The sequence below is a fragment of the Panthera tigris genome, chromosome C1, assembly GCF_018350195.1.
Source record: "Panthera tigris isolate Pti1 chromosome C1, P.tigris_Pti1_mat1.1, whole genome shotgun sequence".
Lineage (NCBI taxonomy): Eukaryota > Metazoa > Chordata > Mammalia > Carnivora > Felidae > Panthera > Panthera tigris.
Genome location: NC_056667.1, coordinates 200,923,534 through 200,935,937, shown reverse-complemented (window position 1 = coordinate 200,935,937; position 12,404 = coordinate 200,923,534). Strand labels below are relative to the sequence as shown.

The 12,404-nt window shown below is 42.6% G+C and overlaps 1 protein-coding gene across 4 annotated transcripts in view; it reads right to left on the bottom strand.

Annotated features, from left to right (window-relative positions):
- Positions 1-5,170: 5,170 nt before the first annotated feature.
- The window catches only part of CNOT9 (CCR4-NOT transcription complex subunit 9), a 29,315-nt gene continuing 22,081 nt past the window's right edge, over positions 5,171-12,404 (bottom strand). For 3 of the 4 annotated variants that reach the window (XM_007086125.3, XM_007086127.3, XM_042995334.1), the window contains exons 6-8: positions 9,913-10,011; positions 9,624-9,715; positions 5,171-7,512 (exon numbers count right to left, since the gene is read on the bottom strand). In XM_007086125.3, coding sequence (XP_007086187.1) covers positions 7,344-7,512; positions 9,624-9,715; positions 9,913-10,011 — 360 coding nt within the window. In that variant the 3' untranslated portion in view covers positions 5,171-7,343. Of the gene's footprint in view, positions 8,471-9,623; positions 9,716-9,912; positions 10,012-12,404 lie in introns of all 4 variants that reach the window. The other variant, XM_007086126.3, reaches the window with a different exon arrangement.

Genomic DNA, 12,404 nt, shown 5'->3' with positions numbered 1-12,404 from the left:
GTCAGCACAGAGACCGACACGGGTCTCGAACCCACACACCACAAGATCATTATCTGAGCCCAACTTGGACACTTAATCGACTGAGCCACCCAGGTGCCCCTAAATTTTAAAAGGTTTTATTATGGCTCCATACTTCACACGGAGAGACTGAGGCCCAGAGAAGTTGAGGCCATGTCCTGGACTCACACATCAGCGTCAGAGACAAACAGGTCCTGGCACTCTCCCAAGCACTGTGAGCTGGGACCTACTTCTGCTCTGCCTTGGAAAGACTATGGGATATGGAGTTTTCTGGACCGGTGGATGGGAATCAGGCAGCTAAAGGCACAGGGCACAGCGCTGAACTTAGGCTTCTGGGGATCCTTTTCCAGGGAGGTGTGTTTTAATCACAGGCACAAAGGGAACTAACTGTATGAAATGATGTGATTTTAAGTGTGCTGAGATCTGGCTACCTCTCATGGCTCCCCTAAACACCCCTCAAGTGCCTAATATTCTACCATTAGTGATTATTTATAGCTAAAACTTTAGTCCCATTAAAATAAAATCCTCCTAAGTGATTACCATAAATGTCAGGATCGTGGTTACTTCTGGGAGGAGGGAGTTGTGATGGGATCATGCTCATAGCTGGCTTCTGAAATGATTGGCCGAGTTCTAGTTCTAGTCCTGGGAGCTAACAACAGTCTTCCCTTTCTAACTTATTCAACTATACATTTTTTTTTTTTTTCTTTTCTGAGAGAGAGAGAAAGGGCGCAAGTGAGGAAGGGCAGAGAGACAGAGAATGCCAGGAGGGGCAGATAGAGAGAAGCAGGGCTTACCTGATACAGCGCTGGAGCTCACCCAATGTGGGGCTGGAGCTCACCTGATGTGGGACTCGAACTCACGAACCATGAGATCATGACCTGAGCCGAAGTCAGATGCTTAGTACCTGAGTCACCCAGGTACCCTTTTTTCTTTTCTTTTCTTTTTTTAAGTAATTTTATTATTAAATTTTTTTAAAATGTTTATTTTTGAGAGACAGAGCACGAGCGGGGGAGGGGCAGAGAGAGAGGGAGACACAGAATCTGAAAGCAGGTTCCAGGCTCCGAGCTGTCAGCACAGAGCCCGACGACCACGTAGGGCTCAAACTTACAAACTTCAAGATCATGACCTAAGCTGAAGTCAGATGCTTAACCGACTGAGCCACCCAGGCGCCCCAGTAATTTTATTTTTTTAAAGCAACCTCAGCACCCAATGTGAGGCTCGAACTCACAACCCTGAGATCAAGAGTCACATGCTCTACTGACTGAGCCAGCCAGGCACCCCTAACTATACGTTTTCTTTATGTAGTTTTCTATATCTGTTACAATAACAGGGTTTCCAGTTTGGGCAGGTGTTAATTTCTGACGTTTTATTGTTTTTCCACAATTTATAAGCTGTTTCCATATTCTCCAGTGAGCAGGTTTTTTGTTTTTGATTTTGAAAGTTTGTTTATGTAATTTCTACATCCAATGTGGGGCTTGAACTCAGGGCCCTGAGATCAAGAGTCACATGCTCTTCCAACTGAGCTAGCCTGGCACCCCTGAGAGCAGGTTTTGATAAAGGAAGAGTATACAGGCTAGGAAGGCTGAAGAGGGAGGCCATTTAAGGGAAACAGATTAAGAGAGCACCACAAATTAAATGGTGCAGGCTTCAGGTTTTACTTAATAGAGGACCTGTCTTATGTGCTTATCTTCCTCCCCCATTTTTACTCCCCTAACATCATCACGTCCTTAGTTTTCCACACTTCTGCCTCACATTCCTCACTTCTACACTCCTGGGTTATATATGGTTTGCCTGTTTCTATTTGCCTTACCTAGTTGCTGCCGAATTTCTTCCCTTCTGGGGGTTTGGTCAGGGGTATTATCATTCCTCCTGTATTTTCTGGGAGAGTTCAGATCTCAGATTTTTTTTTTTTCATGCTAATGTTCCTCAGATCATGTGTTCTCATTTTTGGGGCAGGCACATGGGAGACCTTCACAAGGTTAGAATGCTCCAAACAGTGGCTTAGAAGACATGCCTGCTACAGGATGCTCTATATAGACCCAGGGAGGGAGCAGACAGATGGGGCCCTGGTACAGGAACTGTCCCTGTGGTTTGATCGTTCCTATTTCCATAATGATCCTGGCCCTTCCCCCCCTGTTGTCTATTATTAACAGATCCAGAAACTTGATCAGGGCAGCAGCAGCAGAGGGATTTTCTGGGAATCATGCCCAGGAAAGGCCCAGAAGCCCTAAATTGAAATGAAGGGGCAGCTGGCAAAGAGGGAGACGTAAACACTGTCCTCTCCTGCTGCCACACAGACAAATCCAGACCCTTCTAACACACAGGGGAGATGCCCTAAACATCTTGCTTCTCAGGACTAGAGTCAGTTCCCCAGTCCTTCCAGCCTAACTAAAACTTCTGAAATGAAGCCCATCTTCTTCGTGGTCAAAAACGCTTCTCAAAATATTAAATTCCACTTTAAAAATCATCAATATGAGACCACTTAATTAAAAGCCAGGATACATAAAGTCAAAAGCTGGAGGATATGTAGCCATTCCTCTATTCTGACACTAAAAACGAAAAACCAAGGGGAAGGGGAACAAGGAGGTATAAAATGAACCAGAGGACAAAATGAGGGAAGTTAGAATAAAAAATACAAATGGTGTCTCCATGACCTGAGCCAAACTTGGACACTTAATTGACTGACTCACCGAGGTGCCCTTTTTAAAAAAATTTTCTTAAATGTTTATTCATTTTGGGCAAGCCCCAAAAGTGTAAGCCGCATGTTGGGTGTAGAGATTACTCAAAAATTAATAAACTTAAAAAGTCACATACTCTTCTGATTGAGCCAGCCAGACACCCCTATTATATTTTTGAAATTCCACTTTTTTCTTATATTTAGAAATATGTAATTGATGTATTTTTATTTTTGCATATTGACTTTGTATTCTAGGACCTTGCTAAATCCATTCAATTCTGAGTTTAGAGATTCTTTTGGGTTATCAATGTATACAGTTGTGCTGTCAGCAGATTTTTTCCACTTTCCTATCCTTTTATTTTCTTGGCTTAGCACACAGGCTTGGGAGGCGTGAGAGTAGATATCTTTGTCTCAATCATGTCAGGAGGAGGACTTCAGTATTTTTTTCATTGAGTAGTTTACTGTAGGATTTTTGTTGCTACCTTTTATGAAGTTAAGGATGTTCCCTTCTGTTACTGGTTTTCAGTTTGTTATTTTAACCATGAATAGGTATTGAATTTCATAGTATTCTTTTGTTCATCTGTCTAGACAATTGTGTGGGTTTTCTCCTTATACAGTTGTTGATTATGTGAATTGCATTTAGTTTTCAAGTGTTAAATCAGTCTTCTATAGTAAACCCAGATTAGGTATGGTGCACTATCATTTGCATGCATATGTATATATATATATATATATATATATATATATATATATATATATATATATATAGCTAGACCTATTTTTTCCTAGGAATTTTCCTTCTACATTCATAGTAGAGTTCAGTCCCTGGTTTTCCTTTGTGGTATCCTTGATAGATTTTGGTGGCTTCAAAAGTGAATGGGAACCTGTTCCCTTATTCTATAGTCTCTGGAACTTTATGGAAGATTCGTGAGTGTAGATCGGAGTGATGTCCTTTTTCCTTTCTTAAAAGCCAAAATGTAATTTGTAAGTTTTTTTTTTTTTTTTTTAATGTTTACTTTGAGAGAGCGTGTGTACACGAGTTAGGGAGGGATGGAGAGGAAGAATCCCAAGCAGGCTCCACTTGCTCAGTGCAGAGCCTGACTGGGGACTTGACCTCATGACCACAAGATCATGACCTGAGCCAAAATCAAGTCGGATATTTGAGCCACCCTGGTGCTCCCCCCACCCTGACTTTTTCTAACATTTTTTCCCCCCGATCTAAGGTCTATTAAGGGTTTATCAATTACACTGACGTTTTCAAGGGAATGACTTCCCACTTCATTTTCTTTATTGCACGTTTTCTATTTCATTGACTTTTGCTCTTTGTATCTTACTGTTTTTTGAATTTGCTATCCTTTCCCAGTTTGACATAAAACTTAGATCACTTCATCCTTTCTTTCGGAACATGTGAATTTAAAGTAGTATTTATTTAAGTATTACTTTACCTGCATGTCACAGGTTTTGATACGGCTATCTTTTTTTCTAATTACGTTTGTGATTTCTTCTGTGCCATTTAGAACTGCACTGCTTGCTTTTTAAAGTTAGGAACTTTCCAGTTTTCTTTTTCCTAACTTAATTCCACTGTGTTCAGAGAACATTATTCTAATTTTTTCTTGAAAAACTTTGAGGCTTGGTGGTCTGCTATGACCAGTTTTGGTAAATGCTTCTGGTGTAGTTGAAGAGAGTATGTATAATGTTGGTTTAGAGTGCAGTGTTCTGTATGTCATTAGGTTTGTTAATGTTGTTGTTCAACTTAGCTGTTAGATCAGCTTTGAAATAAATGTATTTAAATAGTTTAAAAATTCCACAGCATTCAGGAATCTCATTTCATTCTATTCTTCCCTATTCCAAATGTTCTACTTGGACTTTTGACAGCAAGAACTTTATCTGCTCCGCCTCTCAGCCTTTGAGCAGCAGGGGTAGTGAGCAGGGGAATGCTATGCAGACAGTAAGGTAAGAGTGCTCTCAAGGCAGCCAGTGCGTCTCCTTGCCCTGTTCCACCACTCGGTCACAGGTCCCCCAGTGCCTTGGAAAAAAGCTGGAAGCAGAGGCTGGCTCCATCTCACTGAGAGCCAGAAACAGGCATGGAAACTAAGGAGACGTGTGCTAAGTCTTGAGCCTCAGAAGGAAATGAATATCAAAGTCTGTGATAAAATGTTTCAAGCACTACCTCTTTACTTATAGAAGTCTCTCCCATATTAAGTTCTGGCCACTACAGGTAGGAGTGAGGTTCTGTTTCAGGAAGATATTTTACCAGATAAAGGGCACCACCCCAGCCTCCCAAACAGCTTTGATACATCCGCAGGACTTTTCCCAAGGGACCTATCCACAAAGGAACCATCAATGCTCTCTTGGCACAACAGTGTGTTTGTGTAGCTGAACAGATGGTAGGGGCAGGGGTGACAAGGATCATGTGACCAGAGTGCCTAGATATCTAGATATTGACAAAATCAAGTCTCCAGTTTAAAGGAAAAATTATTTTTATAAAATCAGAAACAGGTTTTATTTCAATCCTGTTAGGGTGTGAGAGGGATGGAAAACAAAAAATGGAGGGGTCTCTTTATACACATAAGGCATCAGGATCAACTACAAGGAATAATACCCATTTCCACCCCTCCCCCAACTCCTGTGTGCGGTCCAAGACCAGCTGAGAATAGATGGAACAGGAATTAAGACACTGTTGGCACAGTAACATGGCCAACGCACCAAAAGATGGAGAGAGAAGAGAATCTCCCAGGGAGCAAGGCCCTGGGCCTCAGCTGCTTCCTCAGTGGAGGGGGAATGAGAAACTTTGGCTCAGCAGGAAGGCAGTTGGCAAAAATAAGGGATATCTTAGCTGGACTCTCCAGATCACAAACTAAGGGCTGAAGGAGGTCCAGACGTCTATCTGGTCCATGTTGTTCTCTGCTTTCTCCAAGACCTCTTCTCTTCAGGCTTGAGACTGAGAGCTGACCTGATTCTCCTCTTCATTTTTGGAAGGCAGGGGAATAAGTGCTTATTCTACCCTTTCTACATCTAGGCTACTCAATTACTACTTTCTCGGTTCTAAAGAGACAGAAGCCAACTAACAAGGCCGGCTCTCTTGGTGAAAGTCGGCTTGAAAGAGCCCTCATGTTGGCAAAACTGTCTCTGCAAAGGTTTCTCTGAGCTTGCTGCTTGCAGACAGCCCCCCGCCTCCTGGCCCAACTTGTTTGGAGGCACCTTCATTTGTGTAAGATGTGGACAGAAAATACTTTGTCTCTCTCTAGACTTGACTAGTAACCCCATCTGTGATTGGAGATGGGGATGAGAGACAGCAAGCAGGTGTTGGCAGGGGGAAGGACTAGAGGAAAGCAAGACAGTTTACACCACGTTACAGATTCAAGCCAATGGAGTGTGAAGAGTTATCTAGAGCTCCAAAGATAGAAGGGGGACTGTCTGACACAATATGAACAAGCTGGAAATATTTTAGTGTCAACCCTGTAATTCCCATAGACCAATAGGGAATGTGTCCAAAAAAAAAAAAAAAAAAGGGAGACTTAAGTGAAGAAGCAGAGTCCAGTCCTCCATCTTAAATCTGAATAACATGAGTTCATTCAGCTTATACCACTTCAAGTACAATTATGAAGACAGATGGAGCTACAGGAACTCATACTAAAGCAAAGAACGGGATTGAGTAGCCTATCATCTTGATCCCAGGCACCTCCCCTTTAAGTCACCCAGAAAATCTCTCCAAGGACTGGAATTCAAGGTGAGGTCCACTGCTGTCTCTCCTCCCCCAGTACAATACCCTCCCAGGACAGCCTGATGAATTAAGACGTCTGTTAAAGTTTTAATACGAGGGATGTAAAAAAGAGAAAAGCACTGAGATTTGGAAAAGCTAGCAGCTGGAGCCAGAAACAAGGTTAGGGTCCTTGTGGCATCTGGAACTGGGGGGTGGAAGAACAGAAAGGGAACAGAAAGAGGAGGTGGGGTCCTGTTGTCCTTTGGCTTTCTCTATCCCCTGCTTCCCATTCCTCCCCACAGTTCATGCAGCTATTGGCCTGCTAGAGGGGATGTAATGCCCAGACCAACTTTTTATTAAGCTTATGCAGCTAACAGACTTGTAAACAGTGCCAATTGACAAAGTTTTGCTGAGTATTACAGCTTGTGTCCACTAAACACACCTCTCTCTGACATTAAAAACAAAAGACCAAAGTAAACAAATACTGAGAGAGAGGATGAAGAGACACATCTTGAGTCTTCCAGGAAGGCAAAATAAAAAACCGCCACCTGGCTTGGTCCCAGGCGCTCAGCATGCCTACAGTGCTGCTGCCACCACCCTGCCTCCCCTCCCCGCCAGTGGCTGGTGGAGGTGGGGGAGAAGGGCCATCTCGGGCATGCTGCAGACACAGCATTTGCTGGTGTGGACACCCTCCTGGAGCTGTGGTGGCAGACTGCTGTGTCAGGAGCCCATCTCCTGGGAGGAGTGGAGGGAGCCCAGGTCCTGGAGGCGGCCTGAGATGGCAGCCCACACTCCTCAAGCGGGGTCACCTTGCCCCTCTTCTCCAGTGCAGTTCAGCGTTGAGGTTGTCTATTCCCGGTCGGCGGTAAAACCTGAGCTGTTTTCCTCGCAGGTTCCCCCTCCTGTCCCCTACTTGGGGGAGCAGTGGAAGGGGGCGGGGGAGGATCACTGAGGGGGCAGGGGGATACCCCGGGGATCGGTGACCTGGCCCTCTTGCAGGTTCTTCACCAGTTGTGCAAGCCAGCGTTTCGTGGTGGTGTCGTCTTTTAGCACCTGGGCGAAGGTCGTGTCCTTCAGCTGGTCAGGGAGGCACTGCCTGAGCGCTTCACGTGCCCTACATCAGAGACAAACAAGCCAACCGGGGAGACCAGCAAATAAACCCACATTTGGGGGACAGAGAAGAAGTTCTGTCTTAGATACACACATAATGAATCCTGGGAATATGCAGTTCAGTCAAGGTATCTTAATCCATTAAAATTCCTTAAAACTTGTATTAGGCATGGGCTCAGAGGTCTCCAGGATCTGTCGTCTGTGAATATTTTCAGAATGATGCCTCAATGTGGAATTTCATGACAAAGCAAAATGGAATGAAGTGGTGCAAGAGTTCACCTGAATTCCAACTGCTTTCGGATTCATTACAGTAAATACTGTCAATACGCTCATGACAGAAATAGATGGGTTATGGTAAATGAAACATTTCTAAAGTCAGTGCATGAACAGGGGAGATGACTTGACTCATTATGATAAATGAATGAACTTTAATTCTGAACAGTATAAACTTGTGTCTTTCCAAAAACTGCTTCAGTTTCTTTATTTCTCCCCCCCACCTTTTTTTTAAAAGTAAGCTCTACACCCAATGTGGGGCTTGAATGCAGGACTCTGAGACCGAGAGTTGCATGCTCTACTGACCAAGCCAGTCAGGCGCCCCTGCTTCAGCTTCATAGTTAAAAGGTTTAATAAAAGGTGAGAAGTAAAAACAAAACAATGGTGGCAACATTATCAGATGAACTTTTAAATGTATCATTTTCTTTAAAAGATAATCACAGAAAAAGCAAATCTGAAAACCTTAAACAGGTAAACGGTAATGATTTATAAAGCTGTTTTAAATAAAGTTACGGCTTTTGTTCAGGCTGGTTTCTTTGTACAAGTAGAATTTTAAATAAACATATTTTCAAACTGATGGGAACAGGAACCACTGAAGAACAGGACAAAATGGTTGAAGAAATAGCTAGGGCTTGAATAACCTCAGTGGGAGAAGGCTGCGTTCACATTAAATCGAGTTATCCCCATTCCTAGGAACACAGAAATTGCCCCATTATGTGGTTTAGCAGAACCTGAGCAAGTGGCTTTCAGCATGAATTATGGATTTACAAAGCAAAAGGTCAAACATTTCTAAAATGCATCATATCTACAATGTATGATTTCTGACAGAAAGATTATGAACACAGGCAGATAAAATAATTAGTTCAAGGACTTTACAGGAATCAAAGAGAAAACTGAAAATGTAATTCAAGAGTCCTCTGGGCTCCATTCCTTTCTTAAGAGATCTTTGAAAATATACTTCTCTTTCTGACCACCTGAAGCAGCAATAGAAAGCTCAAACCACAGGAATAATGTATCATAAGGTTTGCTGGAAACTGACTAGATTCTCTGAAATTTTAGAGGAGGGTACAGAGTTACAGTGGGGAGACAAAACTGATTTTTTTTTTCCCCCAAAGTAAGCTCTACGCCCAACGTGGGGCTTGAACTCGTGACCCTGAGATCAAGAGCTGCATGCTTTACCAACTGAGCCAGCCAAGCACCCCCAAAACTCTGATGAATTTTTAAGTTTTTATTTATTTATTCTGAGAGTGAGCGAGCATACAAGCAGGTGAGAGGCAGAGAGGAGACAGAATCTCAAGCAGGCTCCCCACCATCAGCGTAGAGCCTGATGTGAAGCTTGAACTCATGAACTGTGAGATCATGACCTGAGCTGAGATCAAGAGTCTGACGTTTAACCAATTGAGCCACCCAGGCGCCCCTATTTTATTTCAAAGTTTATTTATTTTTATGAGACAGAGAGAGAGAAAGAGAAAGAGAGAGAGAGAGAGAGATGGGGGGAGGGGCAGAGAGAGAGAGAGAGAGAGAATGAATCCCAATCCCAAGCAGGCTCTGCACAGTCAGTGCTGAGCCTGACGTGGGGCTCAAACTCATGAACCGTGAGATCATGACCTGAGCTGAAACCAAGAATCAGATGCTTAACTGACTTAGTCACCCAGGCACCCCCTCTGATGGATTTTTAAATTCAGCACTTCAGATTTGAAAAGGATTTAATTAAGTTCTGTCTGACTTAAAGTTATAGCCCTTGCCTACCTTAAAGATATTAAGAGCTATGCCATGAGACAGGGCAACCATTCACCAGAGTATTTCCCCAAAGTCCCATAAATCCTGTAAATGTTTAGTTACCTGGGATTATCTGAGAGTCGAAGGTAACATCTCACTACATGCTTCAGCAGACGGGCAGAAGGCTCTTTGGATAGCTGCAGGACCATCTTACCCTATTTTCCCCCAAAATGGTGTGGGGTAGGAAAAAACACACAAAATACAAAATAATTCTAGTTGACATCAGAGATCAGATATTTCAAGAATCATTATATAAGGTTCCAGGATGCTGTTCAATGTCAACTGCAAAAGGGACTAAGCTGTGTAATCAGAAGTAACCGTAAGGGGGATAGAGATAGATGAAAGAACTCACCAAAATCATGGCAACGTGGGAGAAACGCTCATATGTCTGACATATATATGCCAAACCTGTGTCATCTAAAAGGATCTTCTGGAGGATGAACGTGGCAACCTGGAGTAAAACAAAATTAAAGAGTCTAAAACGTTGCTCAGATTTGTCTTCCAAATGTTGATTCATCTCCCGGGAATAATTGTGAATCAGAAAATTAAGCAGAGACCCTGACATTATGTACAACTTACTCCCCAAGACAGGCATAGTTAAAAAGATTTGTAATAAACATTACCATATTGAATACTATGTGCCAGAGTTTGTCCTATAGGCATAACGTGCCTTGTCTTACTTTCACAATAAACCTGTGAGGTAGGTCCTACTGTTATTCACATTTTATATAAAAGGGCAGGTCTGGGTAACTAACAATTTCTTAAAAATATAGATATATGGGGGCACCTGAGTGGCTCAGTCAGTTAAGTATCTGAACTCTTGGTTTGGGCCAAGGTCATGATCTCACAATTTGTGAGTTTGAGCCCCGTATCGGGCTCTGCACTGGCAGTGCAGAGCCTGCTTAGGATCCTCTCTCTCCCTCTCTCTGCCCCTCCCCTGCTCATGCACACTCTCTCTCAAAATAAATAAATTTTAAAAAATGTAGATACTTTTCCAGTTATTTAACATGTACTATGTGCCAGGCATAACTGCTCATCAATAACTTGTCAGGTTAAGGTCCCAAGTGACAAAGCCACTAAGTTGTAGAGTTGAGATCCAAACCTAGTTTGAAAACCTAGTTTTCTTTTTTCCATGGGCCAAGAGGAATTTAGAAATTTAGCTGTGCCTTATCTCTTCTAAATGAGGTAAGTAAAACTTTTCCTACTACTTCTTAAAAAAAGTTTATTTTGAGAGAGAGCGAGAAAGAGCGTGCACACAAAAGGGAAAGGCAGAAAGAGAGGGAAAGAGAGAATCCCAAGTGGGCTCCATGCCTTCAGCACAGAGCCTGACTCGGGGCTCAAACTCACAACTGTTGAGACCATGACATGAGCCTAAATCAGATGTTTAATGACTGAGCCATGTAGGCATCCTATTTACTTATTTTTTAAAGTAATCTCTACCCATAATGTGGGGTCTGAACCCATGACCCTGAGATCAAGAGCTGCATGCTCTTCCAACTGAGCCAGCCAAGCGCCCCTGTATTGCATGTTTAAAATAAAAAAAATTTAAAACCATTACATCTGCTTGCATCCAACCCAGCAATAAAATATTCATTGAATTAAATTAATTCGATGTGACTAAGCATACTTTAGGAGCCGAGGTTTGATGTTGCTAAAAATAGCAACATGGAAAAGTAGCCTTGAGAAAAATCACATGACATGAAATTTAAAAAGTAGTACATTATTGGGGTACCTGGGTGGCTCAGTCGGTTAAGCGGCCGACTTCGGCTCAGGTCATGATCTCGCGGTCCGTGAGTTCAAGCCCCGCATCAGGCTCTGTGCTGACAGCTCAGAGCCTGGAGCCTGTTTCAGATTCTGTGTCTCCCTCTCTCTGACCCTCCCCCGTTCATGCTCTGTCTCTCTCTGTGTCAAAAATAAACGTTAAAAAAAAAATTAAAAAAACTAACAAGAAACACGAGGAGTATGTTCTTCCAGAAAAAGATTGATACAAAATCATCAAATGAAGTTAAAAATAATAAAAGAAGCTTACAGACATCCACACAGAAAAGGCAAGTTCACCAACAAAAGGATTAACTTACGCTGCTGGCCCAAGATTTCATTGTACATTCAATATCAGAAGACAACAGGGCTATGGCAACATACTTCTGATAGGGAGAGATAAGAATTTTCTACCCAATCGGGGGCTGTCATTCATAGTTAAAGTGCAAAGTAAGCAAAAGCCCAAGGCATATATACACTTGAGTATGCGTAAAAAAATGTGTGGAATATACACTTAAAAAAAATTTTTTTTATGTTTATTTATTTTTGAGGGGTGGGGAGGGGCAGAAAGAGATGGAGACACAGAATCTGAAGCAGGTTCCAGGCTCCGAGCATAGCTCACTCATGAGCCGCAAGATCATGACCTGAACTGAAGCCGAATGCTTAACTGACCGAGCCACCCACGTGCCCCTGGAATTATATACATTTGTGGTGAGAAGTGGGTTCAGAGAAAACTGAAAAATTCAGTGTTTAACTTTATATTCTTCTGAAGGGCTTGATAAAAAAAAAACATATATATATACATATATATTTATATATATGTGTATATATATATATATGGTTTTTTTTGTTTGTTTTGTTTGTTTGTTTGTTTTTGAGAGAGTGCACACACACAAGAGAGCAAGTTGGGGAGAGGGGCAGAGGGAGAAAGGGAGAGAGAAAGAGAGAGAGAATCCTAAACAGGCTCTACGCTGAGCATGGAGCCCAACTTGGGAGCTCGATCCCATGACCCTGGGATCATGACCTGAGCTGAAATCAAGAATCTGATGCTCAATTGGCTGAGCCACCCAGGTGCCCCAGGTCTGG